Consider the following 24723-nt stretch of genomic DNA (forward strand, 5'->3'; position numbering starts at 1 on the left):
TAAAAGCACAATATTCAAACCGCATTGTCGATGAACAGCGATCGTTAAAACGGATCATTGTTGTATTTTGTATGCATGTTATTAGATTGGCAAGTGGCAATACAATACAAACAGTATTTCAAAACATTGATGCATTGCAGTATTTCTAAACGTTTGAGGGTGCTGCATTCAAACGCATCAGGAAGCTTGTGGTGCAGGATTACATTTTTTTTTTTTTTTTTTTTGGCTTTGAATGAGACAAACACCGCCTCGTCGTCACATGGGTGCTCGGAGGAAGCACCAAAAAAAAAAAAAAAAAGCGAGCTGGCTTCCTGAAATGCTTCTCGTCACTGACTGCGTCTTCCGTCGGCCTCTGTCGCGCGAATCCTTGAAAGGATTTTTCATGTATGATTATTAGTATAATTATTCTTTTTGATTCGGTTATTTTTCTGTTTGGCGCAGCGCGAGTCCATGCCGACGATGATCAGCAAAGTGAAGAGCGCCATGTCCACGCTGGTGGGAGGGATGATGCCCCACGGCCACCATCACCACCATCATCATCACGACCATCACGGCGGCGGCGGCGGCGGCGGCGGCGACGGCCTGCCGCCGCGCTTCCCCTACGGCCGCCCGGACTTCCTGGAGCTCAGCCCGGAGCTGCTGCAGTACTCCACCGAACACGCCTCGCGGCCGGTGCTGACGCTCAAGCGAGGCGGCGGGCTCCCCTGGAACACCGGATACGCCGAGTGAGTATTTTTGTTTTTGTTTTTGTTTTGTTGTTTTTCTTTTTCTTGCTATTGCGCTGGTGGCGCTTGAATCACAACGTATCGAACCGGCGTCTTGGACGTTTTCCAGTGACGAGTCCCAGTGCGGGATGCTCGCCGGCTCACGACACTGCCGCATCTGCAGCAGGCACTCAAATCTCCAATCTGCTGCACCGGCTCCCTCTGGTTCTGCTGTGTAGGTTCTACCATCAAGTTCTTCCCTCAACTGCTGCGGCGTTGGATCAATTCTGTGGTTCTGACGCATTGGTTCCACCCTCGAGGTTCTACTTGATTGGTTCTCCTGCTCAGCTTTTGCTACATACAGTGGGTTCTACCACTTTTTTCATCCAGAATGTGCTGTTTGAAACATTCCCTGCTGTGCAATAACATCTCCACACATTCCACTCCCTGTGTGTCAGTTTTAGTGGGTATAAGGCAGTACAGTATGAGGAGTCGCGGGGGAAACAAAAACCACGGCGAGCCATCCCGAGCGTCTCAAGGAGTCTCAAGGGGTGCGACTGCGGGCAAGAGAAGTTTCAATAATGAACTTCGTTAGTTCAATTACTGTGACAGTTCAGTTGCTCCCCCGCGCGACTTGGAGTTTTGGCGTCGAGCTGGTTTTAATGGATGCTAACTGGTGCGCCGACGCGTTTGATGTCAATACAACCATGTGAGTGCACTTAAGACTAAAATGCTTTCTTGTAAATGCCGCGTGGTCATATACAAGATTCATGTTTACAGGCTTTGGGATTCTGCAAACGTTCAAGAAACACCGATGGAAAGGCCCAAAAATAGACTCAATGGCCTGTCTTTTTAAAAAAAAAAAACATCATTTTTAATTAATTTGGATGTAATAATTACAGGCAGTACACTCATCGGCCACAAACTAATCCCCCTGGTAATTACTTTGCATTAGAGCAAAAGCGATAATATGCATGGTGTTCAAATTGGCTTTGGATCATTTTCATCCACTGGATACAGCATTTGGTACGTTAGGAAACATTAGGAAAAGCTAATACAAGAGCAAAAGAGCTTTCAACAATATATGCCATAATATGAAGCATTTCCAAAAGAGGGATATTAACCATTAGAGTAGAAATAGCTTTCAAAAAATGAAGGGACGCGAGCGTGAACATGTGGCGATGGCTCTCCAGAACTTCCACTAACAACCCAGGCTAAACCTAGCTCCTCCCTGACGCGCAAAGTTAATGTAATCATTTCAACAATCCTGAATTAAAACAAATGACTACTTTCCCTTTAGCCACGCCGTTGTACCATATCGCGGCACGGGAGGGCATTACCCAAAGAGCACAAACACACGTGAATAGGGACGTCTTGCCACGACTAGTTGAGGATAGTTTCCACAGCAAACAAATCAGTGAAGTTGTGACTAGCGAACTATGAATAGTACTGTACCACATGACGAAAGCTATGGAAAGTTTAGTTGCAACTTTTATTCTGCGCTGGCACGGAAACCATTTCCACTGAATGGCAGAAAAACAAAAAACAAAACAGGAAGTTGACACAATCCGTATTGCAACATCTACACTTCGTATGTGACCTCAGGCAAGCATGTGTTTTTTTTTTTTTTTCACTGAACACCTCAGCTTCCTCCTTGTTACTATTTGCTGGTTCCACCATGCAGAATTAGACTCTTAAGCATCACACAGGCGTGGGTTTTGATCACAAGTTGCGGTCGTCGCTTTGTTGTTTCAACTCACATTCCTCCCACGCTGCTAATGTGAAGTTCAATTAAAAGCTCACCGGGCTCATGTGACAAGCATGACTCATACGTGACTGCGGCGTGCGGAAGCCTCCAATCTCATTGCACGACTGAACGCTGATTAGCGCTTGAGGGAACTTATTTTCAAAGCAGAAGCATCATAATCGGTTTTATCGATGTTTTAACTGTTGGTTAAATGTTCCGTCCATTGGTGATTCATTCTTGAAGCTGTTGAGACAAAGCATCAGTCCATTGTCATTGTATGTTGGTTATACTTATTAAGCCAAGCAGAAAATGTTATATACAAAAAAAAAAAAAAAAGACTATGGGTAGTTTTTTATAATGGATCAAACTGGGGGAACGTTTTATTTTTTAATGTTTTATTTTCAATCTATTTTTGAATTCGACTTAGCCGAGGTATTTGATTTTTTGGGGGATTTTTTTTAATTTTTTCCCCCAGCCCCACCCCAGGACATTATTCGCACAATTACAATATAGTAAAAGCAAACACTAGGCCAGGCCAGAATAAAGCACAAACAATTGGGGGCGGAAGTGAAGGTTGTAATTCTGAAGAGCGTCCCTCTGTGCTGGTTGTGTGCCAAAGAGCACAGGCTGCTTTGGCCTTGACAGCAAAGTTCAAATGATTGTCATGAAACCTTTAAGTCTCCCTCGCTATTAGTCCTTATGTGCACCATCCCCGCAGTGCCAGTCCTCGGCTTTCAACTGATTAGAAAAAAATAATAATAAATTGTGTTTTTTTTGGAGGGGTGGTAATCCAGATTTGTTGGATTTGTCCATTTGGGCCTCTCCCATATCAGGCCTTTCTGTGACGATTGTAATCAGCTAAACTATTTGGAAAGCGAGCAGTCAGAGGTTGTTTTTGAGTTTCCTTTCATTTGCACGTTTTTAGGGTCCCTCTCCTCCTTGTCTCGTTGTGTTAGATTCACATGAGCGAATATTCCTAATCCTCTCTCTGCGTGAAGCCAATACATGAATGAGCACAATTAGGCAACAGGCTTGAAGTGCAAATGTGATGTAAAATGTCATTGACAATGACGAGATTTCAAGACAACAGGTGAAATTCAAGACAAGAATGTCTCAAAAATGTTCCTTTTCAAAGAAAAGATGACCTTGCCAGTAAGGGCGGCAGCCATCAAATATTTGTAGAATTGGAAAAAAATCTATATTTTGCATTGTTAAACAAGAAAATGTGCATGTGACGTGCAGCGGTTCGCCATGCTCAGGTTACACACTGTAATATCTGTGACTGAGTGTATGTGGTTTTAAAAGGTGGGAGTCAGCAAATTACAGTGGAGGGTTGGCTGTTGTGCGCTCTGGTTAGCAGGCAGCTGTTAACTGGCTAACCGTTAGCCAGTCTGCGTGTTGAGTGAGTTCCAGGTCATCGTTTGTGGCCATTGCAGGTTGTTTAGGAAAGTGCTCATTCGGTGTTTATTCTGTTACCGTTTGTTCAATAAATTGATTGAAAGTGCACAGGCAGCTGTCTATCCTTGACCACTTGTGGGGACATTACAATACGTTATAACTAGCGGTGGTCGGCTATATTCAATTTGATGCAGAACGTGATTACTTAAACACGTTCCCCAAAAGGGAGGACAGGGGCATGTTTTCCACTGTTACATCACCTTTCCTTTGAGCAAAATTTAATAAGTGTTTGGGAACTGAGGACACCGATTGTTGAAGCTCTGTAGAAGGAATTCTTTCACATTCTTGCTTGAAGTACAACTTCAGTTGCTCAACAGTTCGGGGTCTCTGTCGTCATACTTGGCGCTTCGTAATGCGCCTGCTCACATTTTCAATGGGAGACAGGTCTGGACTGCTGGCAAGCCTGTCCAGCACTCCCACATTTTTACGACGAAGCCACACTGTTGTAACATCTGCGGAACGTGTCTTTGCGTTTTCTGAAGTGTTCCCGAGCCCACGTGGCAATATCGTTTCCAATATCGTTTCCACAATATTGTCGGCTTTGAAAGAGGGATCGAAGCTCACGGCCAGTCGATGTTGGTTTTCGGCCTTGATTTCTGCAGATTCTCTGAATCGTTTGATGATATTATGGACCTTAGATGATGAAATTCCCAAATTCTTTGCAATTGTGTGTTGAGAAAAGTTTTTCTTAAACTGTTGGACTATTTGCTCACGCAGTTGTTCACAAAGTGATGAGCCTCGCCCCATCCTCGCTTGTGAACAAGTGAGCCTTTCGGGGATGCCCCGTTTCTACCCAATCATGCCAATTAACCTGTTCACCTGTGGAATGTTCCAAGGAGGTGTTTTTGATTAACTTTCCCAGTCTTTTGTTGCTCCCATCCCAGCTTTTTTTTTTTGGAACGTGTTCATCATTTTAAACAATAAATACCTTGTCGTTGTAGTGTATTCAATTGAATATGGGTTGAAAAGGATTTGAGAATCATTGTGTTCTTTTTTTTTTAATTCGTTTTACACAGCGTCCCAACTTTATTGGAATTAATTGTACCAAAATGATAGCATCAAAGCTGCAAGCAGCAGTAAACGGGGCCTTGTATCCCCGTTTTCATGGCGAATCCTTGAAATGGTCATTAAACTTTAACGCCATATTCCACCCACATTAGATGGACTAGGCAAAAAAGCTTCTTAGTTTATCATCGCCCATCTGTCTATAGGATGCCTGCTTCTGACTGGGGCTCGTTTGGGCAAAATCCCTTGTAGGATTAACCCAAAGAGGCTGTTTCAAACGTAAATAGCTGACTTCCTGTTCAATATCTCCACTCAGTATTGTGGTGCTTGATGAAATATTTTTTTTTTTTCCCCCATCGTTTCCAGGGGGTGCTTCTTAGTAAGCTTTTCCGGCGTCATGTCTGGGAACCCTAAAATATACATATACATTCAGACCGCGATACACGTACTGCCGAAGAGCGACAGGTTTTTGGGCATGGTGTAACCATCATGAAAACCAGACAGCTGTCCAAGAGTGGAAAACTAGCAATTTTCTCAACTTTCTAGGGGTTGCAACTGAGTGTGTTTTTTGCAAGCGCATGTATCCTGGTGAATATGTTTGTACTTTACGGGGTTTGCGCTACTTGTGTTGGTTTATCACCTACAATTTCAACAAAATATATTCAAGTTTGCGATCGTAAGGTCACAAAATGTGAAATTCAAGGGGCTGGATACTTTTTCAAGGTGCTGTATAGTATATAGAATGCAACACAGTATATCTTCTGTTATATGCAACAAAATGAAAAGCTAAATGGATGTATGCCCTCTGTGAATGAGGGGACATTTCCTTGCTGTCATTGACTGCTTTCTGTGCCATAAAATCGCTCTTCACAGTAATCACGTTCTGCATTGTTGCACAAATGCACGTGGGTTACAAACAGCGCTGCAAGAGCACCAAGCAGCGCTCCACTTTAACTGCATTATCCTCTGCAGGCAGGGGCTCATAATTAATCCCTTTCGCAAGTTCCCTGTGGGACGTATCGGCATCCTGTCCCACTTTTCCCCCCTCGCTGGGCAAAAAAAAAAAAAAAAAAAAAATGTTATTCTGTTTTATGCAGCTAACTTGTGGCTTTTCCGCACCAGGGTGATCAACGCCGGCAAGAGCATGCTGAACGAGGACCAGGCCTCCTGCGAGAAGCTGTTTGTGCGGAAGCCCTGCGGAAAACAGCACAACTCCACTCTGCTGGAGGACAACGGGGTGAGCCAAGTACAAAACTGCAGCGATGGCATCCAATCGGAAGCCCGAGAGACGGGACATGAGCTAAAAATTATGGCAAGCGGCGCTCGCTCATCATTTATAGTGTACATTGTGTTGTCCTGATGGCAAAGTGACTGAGGGACGACAGTGGAGCCAAAAATCCACAGTCGTCCCGTCCCTCGAGAATGCATGTATAAATGCCACTATCTTGGCTCCTCAGCACAATATGTCTTAGTCAACAATCTTAATCCTCCTGTTTTTGTAGGAACAGCGATAATGTTCCTGGGTCAGTTTGACTTGTTGCCCAAAAGTGTTCGAAACCAAAAAACAACAAAAATCCCAACAGAGTAAACTTTAAATATACCACCAATTATGATCCCAAACACCTGTACAACATTTCATAGTCATCTGAAAATTGCACCTAAAGTGCACTCCCAAATGCACATGTGGCGAAGACGCAACAACAGCCCAGGCTAAACTTAGCTTCTGGCCACCATACAAAACGTTTCTCTCTGTCGAGATGTATCACCTCACCATACTTCCTTGACACCAATTACCACTTTCCAATCAGACAGGGCTTTGGTGGTATGTTTGTGGTATCTCAGGGCATTTTAGAAAGAGCACAAAACAGCAAATAGGTGAGTTTTTACTCAACTAGGTGGGGACAGCTTCCACAGAAAAAAAACAAAACGTGAATACTGTCGGTGAATTTTTTAAATGTGAACCGCGAACAAGCGGGATTTCTGTCACCATTGGTTATATGTCATTGTCAACTCAGTTGCTCACTATATCAATATTTATAGTTGATTTCACTTATCAAGCCACTACACTTAATATTCAAAAGGCTTTACGGTGGTTCACTTTGGCCCACAACATAACAGGAGGGTTAAAGAAAAGTGACGGAATATATCAGAGACGTGATGTAGGGACTGTATTTGCGTTGTTTCTTGATGATATGTCGTGCAAACTCAAGAGGGATCTTGTTCTGACATACAGATCACTCGTGCCTAAACATTTTGTGGACAACTGTTACTTTTGGAAAGTTGACAATACCCCAAATCATATAAATGTGACCATAAAAGCTCAGCTACCTCGCATCTCGTGGATTGGATGTCCTATAAAATCAATAAAGTTCTTCAGGGCTCTCGCTCTGACACGAATGAATCGTCTCGGAAAGCTTGAAGATTGTTAAAATTACGCCAACCAGCCTGCCAATTGGACCAATTACCTCGCCTTGCCAAAGATCTTATGTCGGATATTCCATAAAAATCGGTAGTGTGTTCTTGCTCTGACATTGAGAAATGGTGCCTAAAACAAAATCAGTCTACTATCGTTGCTCGTAGAAAGCTGATAATGATGGTGTACCGAATGAGCTGACATATGTTGTCAACTATCTCAAGCAGCTCGGGTTAGATAACCTTTTCAAATCAATAGGGAATTTGCCCCATTTTTTTCAGGATGGCACAGGGATACCCCTCTACTTCTGGGGCGTCTTTGATGGCCACGCCGGCTCCGGTGCTGCCATCATGGCCTCCAAGCTGCTCCACCGCCTCATCCGGGACCGGCTGGGCGAGATCTTCCACTTGCTGAAGAACCACGGTGGGGCGCCGCCGCCCATCTGCTTGGCCAAGAACGGCAGCCCGTACCAGGCCGAGATCAAGAAGGGGGCGGCGCAGGAGTCGGAGGAGCCCGACCCCGTCAGCGATTCGGCGGTGCGCTATCACATGGAGAAGGTCGTCAGTCTGGAGAACCTCGTGATGGGCGTCATTGAGACCGCATTCAAGCAGATGGTGAGCAGACGTGAGGAAAGTTGAGAAAATTGCTTCTATTTCACCCATGGACAGCTCTCTGGTTCTTGTGTTGGTGTCACCATGTGGGAAAACTCATCATATTTTGCCAGCGTGTTTATTCCGGTAAAAATGTATTAATATTAAGTGTCTGCAACACGGCCTTTCTGAAATTCTTCAGTTGTGGCCTGTGGAAAGTGAGAAAAATAAGCCCCGGACTTAACCAAACAACACAAAGTAAAAGCCGATATCCTATATGGCGAAGCTTTTTTTGTTTTTTTATTTATTTTGCCAATGCCATTTGTTTACTTTTACTCGTGTGGCTTTATTTCAGGATGACCTGATTGAAAAGGAGAAAGCGTCGTACGCCATCTCTGGTGGCTGTTGTGCCTTGGCTGCCATCCATCTAATGGGCAAACTCTATGTTGCCAATGCTGGAGATAGCAGGTGCGTGTCTTCAAACCTTCCCATGCATTTGTCACAAAAACAGCTTGAAAGAGGATGTAGCTCATTGGTAGAGCGCATGCTTTGCATGTATGAGGTCTTGGGTTCAATCCCCAGCATTTCCATTCTTTTTTTTGATTAAGTTTAAAGCTTTGAGGCTGCAGTCTATTCGGATTTAGAGCAAAAAAAAAAGCAAATTTTCACCTGGCATTTTTTTTACCAATGCTTATCAATCGAGTGCATTTTACTACTTCTATATCACGTATAGTTGAGACTATTTTTTCATATGAACCAGTTACTGTATTAAGCAATATGCGCCACGCCTCAGTTGTGGTTGTTGTTTTTTTGTATTGTTTAGTTTTTTTGCGCCCCCTGGTGTTACATTTGCTCACTGCATTCTCTAATACTATAACCTGAACTGGTCCTCTACTGGACGATACTTTTGTTTCAGGAAAACACAATAAAGTGTTTATTTCTCACCCCTGCACTTTGTGTCATTGCAGGGCTATAATAATCCGGAATACAGAAGTTGTTCCCATGACCAACGAGTTTACACCAGAGTCGGAGAGACAACGACTGCAGTATCTGGTATTCTTTGTCTTGCCATGATGCACGTAGAGGTTTTTTTTAAACCCTCCTTTTATGTTGTCAATTTGACCTACTTAAAAAAGTAGTTTTTCAATATGACAATTCTGCTTGGCGTAACAAGTGTAATTCACATAAAGTATAGAATGTAAACCATCCATTCATCTGTTTTCTATAGCGCTTGTCCTCGTGGGTGAGCTGGAGCCCACTGTATCCCAGCTGACTTTGAGCAAGAGAAGCGGGGTACACCCTGGACTGGTTGCCAGCCCCCTCACAGGGCACATATAGATATTTAACCATTCACACTCAACAGTCACGCCTATGAACAGTACCTGGAGAACATGCCACCTCCACATAAGAACTGATGACCAATCCAGGGGGTATTTTGCCTCTGGCTGAAAATTAGCTGGCATAGACTCCAGCTCGCCCACGACCCTAATGAGGACAAGCACAATGTAAAATGGACAAATGGATGGATGTTGGACTCCGGGACAGTTTGTCGTGAGCTCTCTTGGTCCGTTCGTAGGGCTTCCTGAGGCCAGAGCTCCTGGGCAACGAGTTCACACACATTGAGTTCCCGCGCAGGATCCAGCACAGCGAGCTGGGCAAGAAGATGCTGTACCGAGACCACACCATGAGTGGCTGGTAAACCCCCACGCTGCTCACTGATTTCTGTTCAATGTTCGTTCACGAACAGCTGACAAGTTCGGTTCACTTAGGATGCATTAAGTGTCTCAAACAAAAGCGAGTGTTTGCCTCCTTGTTTGGTTATAGCTCGGCACAAGAAGGCATGCTCAGTTACTGCAGTACTTAATGTTTTTCATTGGCCTTTATGGCCTAGAAGTGTTTTTATACAGATATTTACTGTAACTAGGGAATGCCGCTTCTGTAGAAATTGCATGTGAATGCTGACGAGCTGAAGCTGCATTGAAATACTTTGGAATTGATTGAATTGTTGAAACGTAGAATGTGAGACTTGAAGTTGGAATGGTTTGAATTGGTCGGGAAATGTGGAAGGAGGTTAAATATGTCAAATATCTTGTACTCTGGGAATTTTATTGTGAAAAGTGGGAAATTTGGGGGATGTAAAAACTATTAGAATTTGGAAAACAGAAAATAGGAGAGATGTCCCAAATGAGCTGAACAGTTTGAGTTTGGAATGGAAAAGATGGGGAACTTTCTTGTTGAATGTCTCATTAGCGTTTGCTTTTTTGTGTGTCCGTGGACAATGTGGCATTCTAGATTTTTTTAAAATCTTTTTTTACAGGTGCCACTGTATAGCATAATTGTGATGTTACATTGACATTTCTTTTTTTGGGGTGGGGGCTGTTGTGTTGCAGGGCTTACAAGACAATCGTTGAAGATGATCTGAAATTTCCGCTCATATACGGAGAAGGTAAAAAGGTAAGATGCAGCTTCGACAGAATATTAAAAGTCCTTCCAGATCTTTGGCGCTTTGCAGGCTACACCTGCGATCTATAAATACGAGTCGTAAGAACGTTCCTCAACCATTATATCCTGGTACACGCATACCGATTGTTAACATGTGAACTGTTTTTTTTTTTTTTTTCAAACATGAGAAATGCCACACATAACAAAATCAGCAAGTGTGTGCTTACTGCTTTTATAGCGTGTGAAGCACTCAAGATGATCAACACAGCGCACCCCACATATACGTAACCACATCTACACTAACAATCGAGTCATTCCCACAAACCAGATATCTGTTGTAGTAGTAAGACTGTCCTGTGAGAGGCAGCATCGTGCCACAGGAGACGAAAGAGTAGTGTGAGAATACATTTTAAGTTTTAGCATCAAAGACTGGTGGCCTTGACCACAAGGGGAGAAAAAAAGATCACTCTTAACTCAAAACCACTCCTCACCATGGGATAATTGCTCATGATAATCTTTTAGAGACATTCAATAATCGGGCATTTGCTAACTTCGATCAAAAGTTGGGGGGGAAAAATGCATAATTGATGCCCAATTTTTGATATGTGTGGGCACAGCTTCAGCTGCACTTTATTCAATTGTGCATGTGTGTGTTTATGCAGGCACGGGTCATGGCGACCATCGGAGTGACTCGCGGTTTGGGGGATCACGACCTGAAGGTGTACAGCTCCAACATTTACATCAAGCCGTTCCTCTCGTGCGTTCCCGAGGTGAGCACCTATCTCCAAGCACACTGTAAAAAATTGAACTGATATAAATAACCAGGTTTTTTTTTTTTTTTTTTAATAAGAACATACAGTAAGAAAATTTCAGTCACTGAGATTTTTCTTCCTTTAACCTATTGTTTGTGTGTTTTGGGCCATTATCTTGCTTTGTGATTATACAATATTCATGCAATATTACTGTGTGTTATAAATACAGTATATCAGGCGCGACACAAGAGTTAAAACCCTCCTCTGACAGGTGCAAGTCTACGACTTCGACGACACCAAACACGGCCCGGACGACGTCCTCGTCATGGGCACGGACGGACTGTGGGACGTAACCACGGACAAGGAGGTGGCAGACGCAGTCTCGGCGTATCTGGCGTGTTGCGACCCCTCGGACCCCATGAGGTAATTGCAATCTGGCTGTCGTTAAGGCGACGGTGTGACGTGTGTAGTTAGCGGGTTTCAAACTTGGCTCTGATCTTACAATTGTACAAAAAATATATATATAGAGGAGATTTCCGTGAAAGACGTAGATATGTTTCACAAAAGAATCTGCGATGTCGTGAGGCGTTAACTAATTGTGTAATTATCGCGGGAGTACAGTCACAGTAAAAAATATTAGGCCACTCTTGTATTACGAAATCAGCTATGTTTTATCATGTTCATTGTATTCTTCAGGTGGTACCAGGCATTAAAATGTGGTGTCCTCATTTTTTTCATGTGTGTTTTCTGTAGGTACACACTGGCGGCACAGGACCTGCTGATGCGCTCCCGAGGAGTTCTGAAGGAGCGCGGCTGGCGGCTCCCCAACGACAGGCTGGGCTCGGGCGACGACATCACCGTGTTCGTCGTCCCACTGGCGGGACACGAGGCCGAGACATGAGGCATGACTGCTCGCGGCTCAAAACCAAGCTGACCGACTGGCCGGGCCCCCCTCCGCCGGAAGGAGACTCGGGTCTGAGCAGCACCTTCCTCCCCTTCTAGATTTCCGGACCCTTCATTTCCCAACTCCGAACAGGAGATTTTCCAGCGGTGTCCTCTTCCTCAGCGACGGCTGCTAGTGAGATTTAACCCCCCCCTGCGTGGTACTTCCTGTTTACGTTCAAGGCTGGGCAGCTAGTTTAAAAACTCAGCATGGACTACTGTGCATCTTCACACCTCTCCCAAATGTGATTCCTTTTTATATAAACGCGCCTCTCTGTAGCATAAAAGAATGTGTGGAAACCAAAGAGATGCCTTCGTGGCACCAGGACGGAATGAAAAGATCACGACAAAAAAGAAGCATGGGGTTGAAGTTAATGGACCTTTTCCTGCGCCACATAATCATCAGTCTGTATTCTCCTTTGTTGGTGATGAAGGTAGGACAGCACTTGAAGAATGTTTGCACATATGATGTCATTTTTGTTGATGAAAAAAGAAGATATTGTACATGTAAAGCATGAAGGCTCACAATCATTGCTTTTTGTTGTTTTAGGAGAACAATGTCTCGGTATAGTAAGCTGTGATAATATTCACACATATGCCTTATTGAAAGTCGACTAAAGCGTTTGTATTATCACACCACACGAGGGATTTGACCTTAACTGTACCGTATACCTCTCTGTTTTTGTCATTATGGTTGTTATTTAGATGTTCCATATATTTTTAAAGATTACGGAAAATGTTTTATTTTTATCTTTCTTATTCATACGTGCTTGTTTAGAAAGGCAGTGTGCGGTATATGGGATAAGGCCGACTGAAATGTGAAAGATGTCATGTTCCTCTTTAGAAATAAATCACAATTTTCCCAGTCGTCTCTCTGGACTATTATATTTATTTTATTTCATCTTGTCACGTTTGTTACTCAGGTTGTTATATTGACTAAATGTCAATTCTCACCCGAGATAGTTGCTTACCTGAATACAGAGCAAGAAGTCAAATCCTGATACAAACTGTCTTGGTGCTTTTGTTACTCTGGTTGCTATTTTGCATAGCAACTGTTAGCATTTTATCAATTGTCATTTGAAATAGTACTTGACGAAAGGGCATGCTCGTTATCATTATTATTATGCCTGCGCACGTTCGCTAGTCACTTTGCTAAACTAGCATTGCAACTAGTTAGCGTGCTAGAATTCCTACTATAGTGCTAAATATTACACGAAAACAGGACAAAATGTAACAGCAATCTGTCTTCGCACTTTGGCTCCACAGGTTTGCTATCTTTGTATCTGTTGGCACACCAACTGTTAGCCAAGATGCTAACAGTTGGTGTGCCAACAGATACTAACTAACAGTTGGTAGCCTATGCCAGTTTACACAGCGTAAGACGTAAAATCCTTTTATGAATTTCTTTTGGCGCCTTTGTTTCTCTGGTTGCTATCTTGCTGTGTGCTAGCATACCAAGTGCTAGTATGTTAACATTCCAACAGTTTTTTACAAGATATACTTCCTGAATACAAGGCGAGATGTACATTTCTTATCTAGCTGCCTTAGCATAACATCCATTTTACGTACCGCTTATCTTCACTGGGGTCGCGGGCGTGCTGACTGGGCGAGAGGCGCGGTACACCCTGAACAGGTCGCCAGCCAATCGCAGGGCACATATAGACAAAACAACCATTCGCAGTCACGTTCACACCTACGGGCCATTTAGAGTCTTCAATCAACCTACCATGCATATTTTTGAGATGTGGGAGGAAACCGGAGTGCCCGGAGAAAACCCAGCCAGGCACGGGGAGAACATGCAAACCGCACACAGGCGGGGCCGGGATTTGAACCTCGGTCCCCAGAACTGTGAGGCAGATGTTGGTTCCAAAATGATTTAATGCAAATAATGCATCTTTGTTCATCTACTCTGCCTGTCACCAGAACTATTAAAAGCTCTTCCACCCGATGGCAGAAGGTCATCGGGTGGAAGAGCAACAAAATAATAGCTTCGTGTTCAACCAAAGAGGCCTAGATTTCACAGGAAAGACATTTGTGAGTAAATTGAGACATGGACAGTTATTATTTGTGACATTTTTGTTTTGTGGCGTGCCGGGAAAATTTCTAAATATGTGTTTTGGCTCAAAAAGGTAAGGAATGCGCTAGTGACTAATATATTTTCAAAACGTATTAAAAGATGCATCATCATTGCCCCATACTGACAACTAAAGGAACTCGAATAATATAACAACAATAATGGCATCATCGTAATTGCTGGTCCACAGGGAAGTAGATGGTTCCAATTTTGAGAGCTCCACGCCCAGTGGCACCAGCAGCCAGCCAAGCACCTCCTGTTGCACTAGTAGCCCTTTTCCACTTTGCAGATGATGTCATCCTCGACCAGTGGGGAGGCACAGCGAATGACTCCTGCCGCCTTGCAGCAGCAGCAGCCCTTCCATCAAAGTCACGACATTTACCGGAAACTACAATAGTTTGCCTTCGAAACAAAGGTCAATTTCGGAACCATATAATTGCAGTTCAGATAACTTGTCCCTAAGTGGTTATATAACATTTATAAACAGTTATTTTAAAATATTATATCAGTCATTCAGTCGGCTTTAATATGGGATGGACCACATTTTTGTGTCGGTGGAATATTGTATTTCGGAAACCCAGGCGGAAGCAGTTGGCTAACAATAAGCAGCCCAGTGGGCGGTGCTTGATCGCCTCGCGGTGTAGCGTTCGGCGAGCACTGCGGTGAAGAAGAAGGCGAAGAGCCAGTCACTGGGAAACAAGCACAAACGGGAACTAATATCAAGGAAAAGGACTCGAGTGACTGCGGCGAAGGTAGTTGAGATTTCTTTTCGTGAAAAAAAACCCCAAAGCTTTTACTTTTATTCAAATACTCCTTTCGCGTGACACGGTAGTTGTGACTCATTTAGGGTGGTGGCCCCCGCTCCAAACATTCGCCCTTTTCCCCTCTTGGACAAACTGACCTCCGCAGTGTCGTCTTAACCAATTGTTGACTTTTGTCGTAAAAGGGAAGAAAGTTGATAGTTTTAAAGTGTGAAGAGCGGATATATTACACACCAGCCGTCGCTTTGTGCACTTTATTCGCCGCGACGACCTTTTTAAGGTAAATCTAATGAGTCGTCTATTCCTGAGAGGGAAAAAAAAGCTAAAGTTGCTCATTAATTGAGCCTTCACTCACTTTTTTATTTTTTTATTTTTTATTTTTATTTTTTTTTGGAGGGGGCAGGCCATGTCGCTTCTCCAAACTGAACAAAACTTATACTAGCCTATTGTATGTGTTTAACTGTAACCTTCTTTGGAGGATTTGACCATACGTTGAACAATTTAAAAGGTCATAGAAAATGCGTTTTCTCCCACAAGGAAACGTTTACCCCCCCCACCCCCCTCCCTCCAGGAATGTCCCCATGGTATCGTCCACATTCCCATGGCAATGAGGGGATCACAGGATTATGTCACAGATCCTAAACATTTCCCATTCTAGTTGGTGTTTTCCGACACCTGAGTAAGTTATTTATTGAACTCGTTAAAAGCTTCAGAAAAGCACATCCGTGCAGTAAAACACTTTACTGTACACAGTGACTCCCAGGAGGGGCTTTGTTCGGGTACAACCTGTGGAAGTGGCCAAAATCACCAGAAAGAGGGCAAGTTCACTGGAAAAATGTGCATTTCACAAGCACAGGTTCTCGATGGATTCTCGTGCGGCCTGTCATGATGGGCATGCGATGTTGTGTTAATCGGGTGCACTGGCGGCTTTTTCGTGTTTCACGGTGAATCATCAAACTTTGCTGCCAAGTTTCAAAACTTCCACAGTTGAGCTTTGGTCAACCTGTTTAGTATATTTGTTTGTGGTGGCCTTCCGGAGAATTCCAGAGAAGGAATAATGATAAAGGCCAAATTCTCTGGAAAAATGTCAGCGTCAAACCAAAATGGCCAAACTATTTGTACGTTTCGTGGGAGCTAATACTTTGTACTGTTTCGTTTTTGAATGATCAAACTTTGCCACCAAGTTCTGCTTACACAATTTGGTTTAAACTCGCAACTTTTGCAATTAAGTGTTGCCCGTATGTCTTAGTATATCCTGGTTCAATTGTGGCAATTCGGGGAATTCTCAAGGAGAAGGCGTTCTGGCCTGCAGTTGGCTGGCAACCAGTCCAGGGAGTTTATGTTGGAATGTACAATCAATAAAAATACGAGGTGATAAACTTACCTGATGACCTGGTGAGAACGGTGACATTGGCGGTGTGTTTTTCAAGCGCAGCGATGCAGCCTTCCGTATGGGACACCACCGTCACATATGTTTACCCTTGTCCAATTCATTCTTTTTAACTGGTTTTGCTAACCTGAGCGCAATAATCCGCCTAAGAAAACTGTAAGCGTGAGGCTGCTGTGTGCGTGCACAAGAATATGATTGACACACGCTTTGGTCACGCCGTAACTGATCGGCTGAAAATCCTCAACGAGCGGTCTTAAGAGTGCTTGAGAAGACTTTACCCCCAAAGTTCCACTCTTAACATTTGCTGGTAGCTCTACTACTCTAATCGCGTCGAGGCATCGGTTTGATGCTTGAACACAGCATTTTTCTAATTGGAGAAATGGGAAATATAAGCTCAGTTCTGTACGTTCACATCCATATTGTCTATTGCAGACTCTGTTACGAGATTACTTTTGGAGGGTGTCTGATCCTGCATGTGATCTGAGTTTCCCGTCAGATTTAGAGCGATATGACAGCTTGCGACTAGCGCGAGAAGCTAACGTAGCAGTTTGCATCTTCACTCAGTGCTCCTTCTCGTCAAACATCACAAACGACTCAATGGACGACATTAGTCACAGAAGTTAAAATGTTTGTTTGATATCAAACTTGATTGAATAAAAAAAAATAAAAAAATGTATGTTAGGAATCTCATTCTTTTACAAAAACATTAAATGTAATTTTTTTTAAAACAAACTTCTCATTTAAAATTGCTAATTTTGAATGTTTAGTGTAACAAGTTAGCACACATACAAATGTTTTTGTTTAAAAAAAGTACACCATATCTTATTTTTGAAAATAAGATGCACTAACACACTGCTTTTACACTGATGTAGACTGCTTGCTTTCTTTAAATGTATCTATTTTTGAATATAGATTATCACACGATTATTTCAGAAACAAAAACATGTAAAAACAACATTTGTACTTTGCAGTACTAGTAAAAAAGAAAAAAAATATATTTAAAAAAAAAAAGCAATGTACCAAACTACTTTTATTTAAAAGATGAGCATTAAATAATGGGTAATATAGGGCTGCAACTAAAAATTATTTTAATAATCGATTAATCTGTCAATTATTTTTTTCAATTAATCAATTAATTGAATACAATTTTTTTTGCATTCGTTTATTTAAAAAATGGGACATTATTTCAAATAGGCAGTGTGGAAAAGTGCTCAAAAAGGTTGCTGCATGAACTTCCCAGAGCTCTTAAAGTAATAAGTTCCGATTAAAAATAAAACAACTCAATGTTGAGGTCATCGCTGTAGCATAGCCCATGGGCTAACCACACAAAAACATAAAAATGTATGCTGTACAATATCTGCAAAAAATATAGTTTTTGTCATCCTCTGTCACTGCACTTTGTCTCCCCTCAGTCTCAGCTGCCACATTACGATTTTCAGATGTGTCCATAACCTTACCACTTTCTCTCTGTGACTCTAATAACAAAACAATCCCAGTCGTCAGTCTTTTGCTCTCTTATGCATACTTGATTTCAAAACATGACTCTTGTCTCGTCATGCTACTCATTTTCTGAATCCAAGGAGTCAAGTTCAGACAAACGTTCAAGGAAGATAATGTTCAAAATCTGCATTGTGTTCCAGCGGCTGACAATACTTTAGAGGAAGAAAACCCTATCTGTGCATCCGGATATTCTTTTGGTTTCAACATGTTTCAGAAACACAAGGATAACTCAGTTTTTCTGTGTCCGGCCATCTGTGGAAAAGGTTTGAACGTCCCTGCTGTCGAATAATGGTGCAGACATTAATTGACAGCCTCTGTCAAGCGGCGACATCCAATTGTGACTTCCCATAACACATTTTTGCGTGCTTGTTGGAGCTCATTAAACGTGCGAGATGACCCTACCTCGCGGGTCAGGGTTCTGCTTTGCGCCAACGGCGGTCAACGTGTTGCATAACGGCCGTCGGCCCCTAAGCCTCCTTAGGGAAAGAAAGAAAGGCGGCGCGTCCGCTAACCCGCCACATTGCTGGAATAGTTGCGCAGCTGCCTCAGTGTGTCTCGGTGAATCCGTGCTAAACTGCCATTCTTTTCGTGCCTTTCACAATCCCCGCTTCATGATTGTATCCATTGCCAATTCACGTGTGATACACACCGTTTACCACTTTGTTTACCATCTCAGTAATTCATTCAACACAAGGTATTCATAGCAAGGTCGTCAGACCGGAAAAGTTTGTTTTGTTAGAGCTGTTTGCTGTGTTCTGTTTTCCTTTCAATGAGCTCAATTAACAAGTACACTCACCAGACACTTTGGGCACATGAGCATGATCAACAACTCACTGTATTTGCAGTAAATTGGTGCATCAGAAGTGTAACGAGAGAGCTGAGATGAATTAGCTTTTCCTTTTCAGGCATTAGTACAGTGTCCAAAGTGATCAGAATGTTTTGGGAGTCTTTTACACGCTGAAGAATCAGAATCACGTCAAACCCGATTTGATTTTATAGAACACTGTTCAATCAATATTACTATTAAATGGAAGAAAGTGGCAAATTCATTTGTTTTGTAAACTGATCTTGTCATAGAACTCAACTAAGAACAGTGTGCTATGATCATTTGTTTTGTTCATTTGTTAACACGGACAAACCTGGAAGAAACCACAAACGACTCACTTTTGTTGTTTCCACCACTAGGTGAACTTCCTGTGAAAGCCTCTTAACTTTAAGGGCTACTTGTTTTTTTTTTTTTTTTTTTTTTGCAAAACAGACTGTGCTTACATATGTGTGATTAATCATGCATGCGCGCATGTGCAGGCCAAGTGGAATGGCTTCCACAAAAGCTCTGCTCCCCCCTGGCTTCACAGAACCGGAAGTGGATTGTTTTTCTTTTTGTGTGCGTGGGTCTCTCATGGCACGCGATCCAGCCGTCTCCATCTTAAAGTGTCCCACTCACTTGACACGGCAGAGTCCCGCTTGGTAACAAACCAAACTGATGTGAAAAGTTGAAAACCTCTCAAATGGAGATAAGCAAAGATGGGGAATTCAAATCACAGCTTGTTCCTACGCCTCATGTCTTATCTTTACCCTCCTCCTCCTCCTTTTCCCACTTGAAGCATTCCCGTCTGGTTTTATTGAGGTCGAGGTCTACAATGACGAGGCACATGTCAAGACCACCTCCCAGATCTCGAAGAAGGCCATTGAGAGACAAATAAATAAATACATTCTTGCTTTTACATCTTTGAGTATTTCAAGCCAGTCGCATAACAAGTGAGCCGACTGAACACGACTGAATTAGACAATCGTGAAAAATGTAGTCGGCGACTCACACCCGCCCTGGGCAATTGACCTTTGCTCACAGAAAAATTGCAACCTCTGGTGTTGTTATTGGGAAACGCCACATTTTGAGGCACCACATATATATGACTATATTATTTTTGGACGAAACCACAAACCCGGCACGATTGTCAAAGAAGAAGCCGATTGCCCTGGCCACTCATCTATATTATTTGTAATAATAACTAGAGAAGAAAAGGGCGAAAATGGAGAGTGGATGTTTGAGTGGCTCTTGGCAATTATCGTCCCGTTCTTTGACAGCACTTGTGTATTTTGGTGACAGACTCTCCACGTTTCACCTACAGCGAAAGCAGAGGTACACAATAAATAAATAATTTTTTTTATGGTTTTAATATGATACATAAGAGGGGTGTCCGTCAGTAAATAAGAAAAACAATTGCCGTTGGCGACCAGTGGAGTAACGTGGAGTTTCCCCTCAGTGAAACCAATCGGGTGGAAAGTGGCTAATTAAACACTTTGGAATGTTTATGTCTAATTTTATATTCTGTGTTGTCATTGCCCGGTGGTTTTATTTACATGCAATTTGGGCATCTGCGGGCATCTTGTTTCATGTGTTCCATCAGCCTCTAAGTCATATGAGATTCAAAAAATTGGTTACCAGCATTAAATCGGAATTGGGCAATTAATTTTGGCCATCGATGGCCAAGTTGAACATCATTGTGTAACCCTCACGCCCCTCTTTGTGTCCTGGCAGATATGGCGGCCATTCGGAAGAAGCTGGTGATTGTCGGTGATGGCGCTTGCGGGAAAACCTGCCTTCTCATCGTTTTTAGTAAAGACCAGTTTCCTGAAGTCTACGTGCCGACGGTGTTTGAGAACTACATCGCTGATATCGAAGTGGATGGCAAACAGGTTTGTGGTGAAAAAATAAAATACAAAATTATGCACGGTTGAAGCAAACAAAAAAAATTTTTTTTTTTTTTTAAATCATGAATACTGTACTTAGGGCACAGGATACACCATTCATGCTAAAAATGTGAAAACAATTTAACTTCAATTAGAAATTGGACCCCTAAGTTACTGTATTGCCACGAATACTGATTACAAATGAACGATAAAGAACACAACAGGCATGAATTTGTGAGAACAAACAAATGACCTTATAGAATTGACCTGGGATCCATTTTGTTTCCTAAACCTAACTCACTTCAATTGCATTTCTTCTGTCGGGTATGCTTTTAATGCTATCCCGCACATCATTGCATGAGTTAAAATAGGCTAATAACCAGATCATTTTCCTTCAAGGAGAACTATTATATGCTTTTATTCTCCACATTTTAAAACGGTCTTACTCCAAGGGATCAAGAATTACAGCAGAAGTTTACACACACTCTCTCTCTATATTTTTTTCTTTTCTCATCAAAGTCCTGAGTGTCGTCTTGAGTGTGAGCCGTAGATGTCTTGTTCTGTCCGAGGGATTTGTTCCCTGCACACAGGATCACCACTTAGAAGCATAACAGGAAATGACTGTACCTCGCAGCTTCCTGTTCAGACGCGGGACGACGACAATCGTCCTCGCGAATCCCCGCTCCATCCCTCAGGACTGTCCTCCTCCTCTGTGATAAAAGTCTCTCATTTCCTGTCATTTTGGCACTTGGATTAAAGGAAACTCAAAATTTACGGATCCGCAGTGGACTTTGGTCCAGTGGGGGATCGCTGGGATATTAGAGGATTTATACCCCACCCGTCCCCTAAGAATTAGAACTGTTATACAACCAGCTAAACTGGATTTGTGCTTTCACTGAAATCTCTCACCTTCAAGCGGATTGGGGTTTCTCTAAAATTAGCCGTTACTGGTTCTGACTGTTTTTTTTGCTCCCAAAAGCCCGTAGGAGCCAGGTCGCTACGCTTGCTCATACGTCGTGCTGCCACCTCCCACCCTCTGCCTCTGCAGACCTCTATTTTGGGACTGATGCCTGCGCTCTCTGGAAGGCATCGCGTTTGCATTTGAGTTGAAAGTGAATTTTCTTTGGTTTTGTCATAGTCTGTTAGGCTTGAATCCACAAAGTCGGCTAAAAGAAGACCGAATGATTGCGGCAGAGGAAGAAGTGGCTCCTGTTTGCCCGTGTGCACGCACAGAAGGTATTCGGTTTGATGCTTGCTAATCTGCCACTTTCCCTAATCGAATTAATCAGCGGCTCCCAGGGATGAGGCCAAATGCCTGTGTAAATTTCCATAGCAGTGACAACACGCATAAGAAGCTGATTAGGTCTGAGTGAAGATGAAGGGAAGCAACTTCCTCCAAATTTCATACCCTAGGAATATCTCACATCTACACTTTGACCTTAGCAACATATTACGGAAAATTGACTTTAAATAGCGTGCATACACTGCCCACCCCTCAAGGTTGTAATTAAACAACTAAGTAAATGTTTTATGAGCTGCCTATTTCAAAAAGTGGGTCTGAGCGAGCCGTTCTGAATTTTGCCGGGGTGTGACCTAATGGTCCATCTGACTTGCATAATAATCCCCTTTCTGCTCCTTTAAGGCATTTTGGAAACATTTCGAACAGACCCAATGATCCATACGTTACTACCCCTGGCAGGAGATGAGACAACGCTCAACACAACTAAAGCACTCACGATTGTTTGTGTCTTCTTCTGCACTAGTGATTCGTTACTTCTCTGACTAATAATGAAGGCTCTCTAAACGTTTTAACAACCTTTTCATGTTTCTTGCATCTTTTTATGCAGGTGGAGTTGGCATTGTGGGATACCGCTGGCCAAGAGGACTACGACAGGTTGAGGCCTCTGTCCTACCCCGACACCGACGTCATCCTGATGTGCTTTTCCATTGATAGCCCTGACAGTTTAGGTAGGTTTGGATTAACTGGTAGTTCCCCCATGAGTCACAAAAAAAAATGTTTGACTACTTGTGATTATGTGAGGCCGTAAGAAGCCCGATAGCAAGTGGGATTAACGCAGCTAAAAACACCCTTGCCTTGAGCCGCCTGCAGAGCAATCCATCATGAGAAGTGACTGCACTGCCTGTCCTCCTTTTTATAGTCATTCCCCCTTGAGTATTTTATCTCATATCCTCTCTCGCGCTCTCTCTCTCTCTCGCTGGGGACAGAAAACATTCCTGAGAAGTGGACGCCTGAGGTGAAGCACTTCTGTCCCAATGTTCCCATCATTCTGGTGGGGAACAAGAAGGACTTGAGGAACGACGAGCACACACGGAGAGAGCTGGCCAAAATGAAACAGGTACACACGGTCAAAGGCCTGGAGAATGTCGCCATTAGGTGTAGGCAGGCACCTTTTCACGCCTCAAAATCCGATTATATGCACGCTTACACTTTACACACACTTGTGATTTCATGTCATGTTCCTGGAAAGTTGAAAACCGAGGATCCCGTTTATCATCCATTCACTGCATACGCTTACCACGTCCTGTCTAACACACAGGAGCCGGTCAAGCCTGAGGAAGGCCGCGAGATGGCCAACAGAATCAACGCCTTTGGTTACCTGGAGTGCTCTGCCAAGACCAAGGACGGCGTGCGGGAGGTGTTCGAGATGGCCACCAGGGCGGCGCTGCAGGTCCGCAAGCGCAAGAAGAGAAGTGCCTGCACGCTGTTGTGAGCCGTCCGTCCAGACGACTGTGAAAATCAAGAAATGGGAGGAGCGAGAGAGGAAAAACACAAAAAGGACTGACCTTTTCCCCCCCATGACATCTTTGTACTGTATCCTACATTTCATAGTAGGAGTCAGGCAGGCGAATTATACGCAAAAACATACAGGAAACGAACTTTGTCTATATTAGAAATTGATGTTTGATAAAAACAATCTTGGATTTGCTTTCCTTTGTCTTTAAAACAAAAAGCATGTTTTCTTTTCTATTTTGTAACCCAGCAGCGATTAGAAGCGCACGTTAGAATGCCATATTGCCGAGCGAGGGCGGGCAGCGTCCTTCCTCGCTAATATCCCGTCTCTCTGAGGAAGGTCCCGTCCAAAGCGTTTCCTCTGCTAAATCAGCGTGTGCGTTAACAGCTAGTGCCTTTTTGTATGTTTTCTACATCCCTGGTTACTTCTCATTGTGTTGCGAATTACGCCGAGACTTTAGTTGAGAGCAACGAATGGCTGCTGTTCATGCGCTTGTCTCGCGCGCGTCAAGGCTAAATTGCCTCGACGCTTCTGTAAAGTGACTAACGCGCAACACAGCAGTGCTCGCCACGTTACTCGAGATGTGCTTACTAGCTCGCATCGACAATTGGTGCATTGGAAAGCGGTCAAAACATCACGAGCCAGTATGTATGACTGACAGACCAAGCAAAAACTCCCCTGAAGGCAGAGGCAGGCATGATGGATTCCGCTAACTGGCATCCCCACCCGCCGCTGGTATCTGCGCTCGACTGGTTAGCCTGGAACTCGAGTCTTGTTAGCGTCATCGGGTCGTCATTCTTTGCGTATTGGACGGGAGTTGAGTGAGTGACGCTGAGGAGTTTGTTTTTCCCCTGCTGGTGCCTTCTGTGTTCTGGTGCGCCATTGACATTCGCTACCAGACCTGATAGACCAGATGAGCTCGAGTTTCCGTCCATGCGGCTCAGATGCAAACATTTCATCTGCAGCGTACACCACTCAGAAGACATTAGGGATATTTCGGCTTTGGGGTGAAATTTCGGGATGAGTGGTCGGTATTTATTTGCCGTGTTGGAGATTGAGATCTGGAGATTGAGATCTGGAGGAGAAGCTCGTCTTGAAACTGAAAGACGAGTCGACTGAATCGTTTTTGTTTGTTGTTGCTGGATACCTGTAATCCGTGAATATCCGCTGCAGTATGTTATGCATTTTCCAATCTCCTTAATGTGCTAAGATGATGCCCAAGAAGTTGATTGCGTAGAGAGAAACTTTGGAAGTGTGAGTGCGATCCCTGCACAATTCAAACACGTCTCCGCCTGTATGTGAAGATGAGCTGGAATAAAACCAAGACTGTCAGCTTAGTTTAGCTTTTGCTGAAACAGAGTTTTGCAAAAAGTGCAGAAGCTTTGAACAGTTGCACATGGGCATTCAAAAGTTTAGAGATGGGCAAATTAACTTCACCTGGAAAGGTTAGTGTGTTTTAGGTTCATTTTGAAATTTCACCCCAAAGCTGCATATCGCTTTT

General features: G+C 43.3%; 2 protein-coding genes across 4 annotated transcripts in view; both read left to right on the top strand.

The window, feature by feature from the left end:
- The first annotated feature begins 302 nt into the window (after window positions 1-302).
- On the top strand, window positions 303-12920 carry ppm1j (protein phosphatase, Mg2+/Mn2+ dependent, 1J). Of its 3 annotated transcripts, XM_061688143.1 has the most exons (11): window positions 303-725; window positions 835-939; window positions 6037-6151; window positions 7609-7941; window positions 8273-8385; window positions 8886-8970; window positions 9494-9612; window positions 10308-10371; window positions 11022-11129; window positions 11383-11534; window positions 11865-12920. In XM_061688143.1, the coding sequence occupies exons 1-11, from the start codon at window positions 451-453 to the stop codon at window positions 12010-12012; spliced, it is 1617 nt and encodes a 538-aa protein (XP_061544127.1). In that variant the 5' UTR covers window positions 303-450; the 3' UTR covers window positions 12013-12920. The 3 variants fall into 3 exon arrangements, with proteins under 3 accessions (XP_061544127.1, XP_061544128.1, XP_061544129.1); XM_061688144.1 differs by lacking the exon at window positions 835-939; XM_061688145.1 differs by lacking the exons at window positions 303-725; window positions 835-939 and adding an exon at window positions 962-1067.
- A 1841-nt stretch (window positions 12921-14761) lies between these two features.
- Window positions 14762-24723, top strand: part of LOC133408288 (rho-related GTP-binding protein RhoA-D) — a 10910-nt gene continuing 948 nt past the window's right edge. Inside the window, exons 1-5 of the mRNA XM_061686957.1 lie at window positions 14762-14879; window positions 20318-20475; window positions 22317-22437; window positions 22696-22826; window positions 23028-24723. The exon at window positions 23028-24723 is cut by the window's right edge and continues 948 nt beyond it. Coding sequence (XP_061542941.1) covers window positions 20320-20475; window positions 22317-22437; window positions 22696-22826; window positions 23028-23201 — 582 coding nt within the window. The 5' untranslated portion in view covers window positions 14762-14879; window positions 20318-20319 and the 3' untranslated portion in view covers window positions 23202-24723. The remainder of the gene's footprint in view (window positions 14880-20317; window positions 20476-22316; window positions 22438-22695; window positions 22827-23027) is intronic.

The sequence above is a fragment of the Phycodurus eques genome, chromosome 10 (genome assembly GCF_024500275.1).
Source record: "Phycodurus eques isolate BA_2022a chromosome 10, UOR_Pequ_1.1, whole genome shotgun sequence".
Classification (NCBI taxonomy): Eukaryota; Metazoa; Chordata; class Actinopteri; order Syngnathiformes; family Syngnathidae; genus Phycodurus; species Phycodurus eques.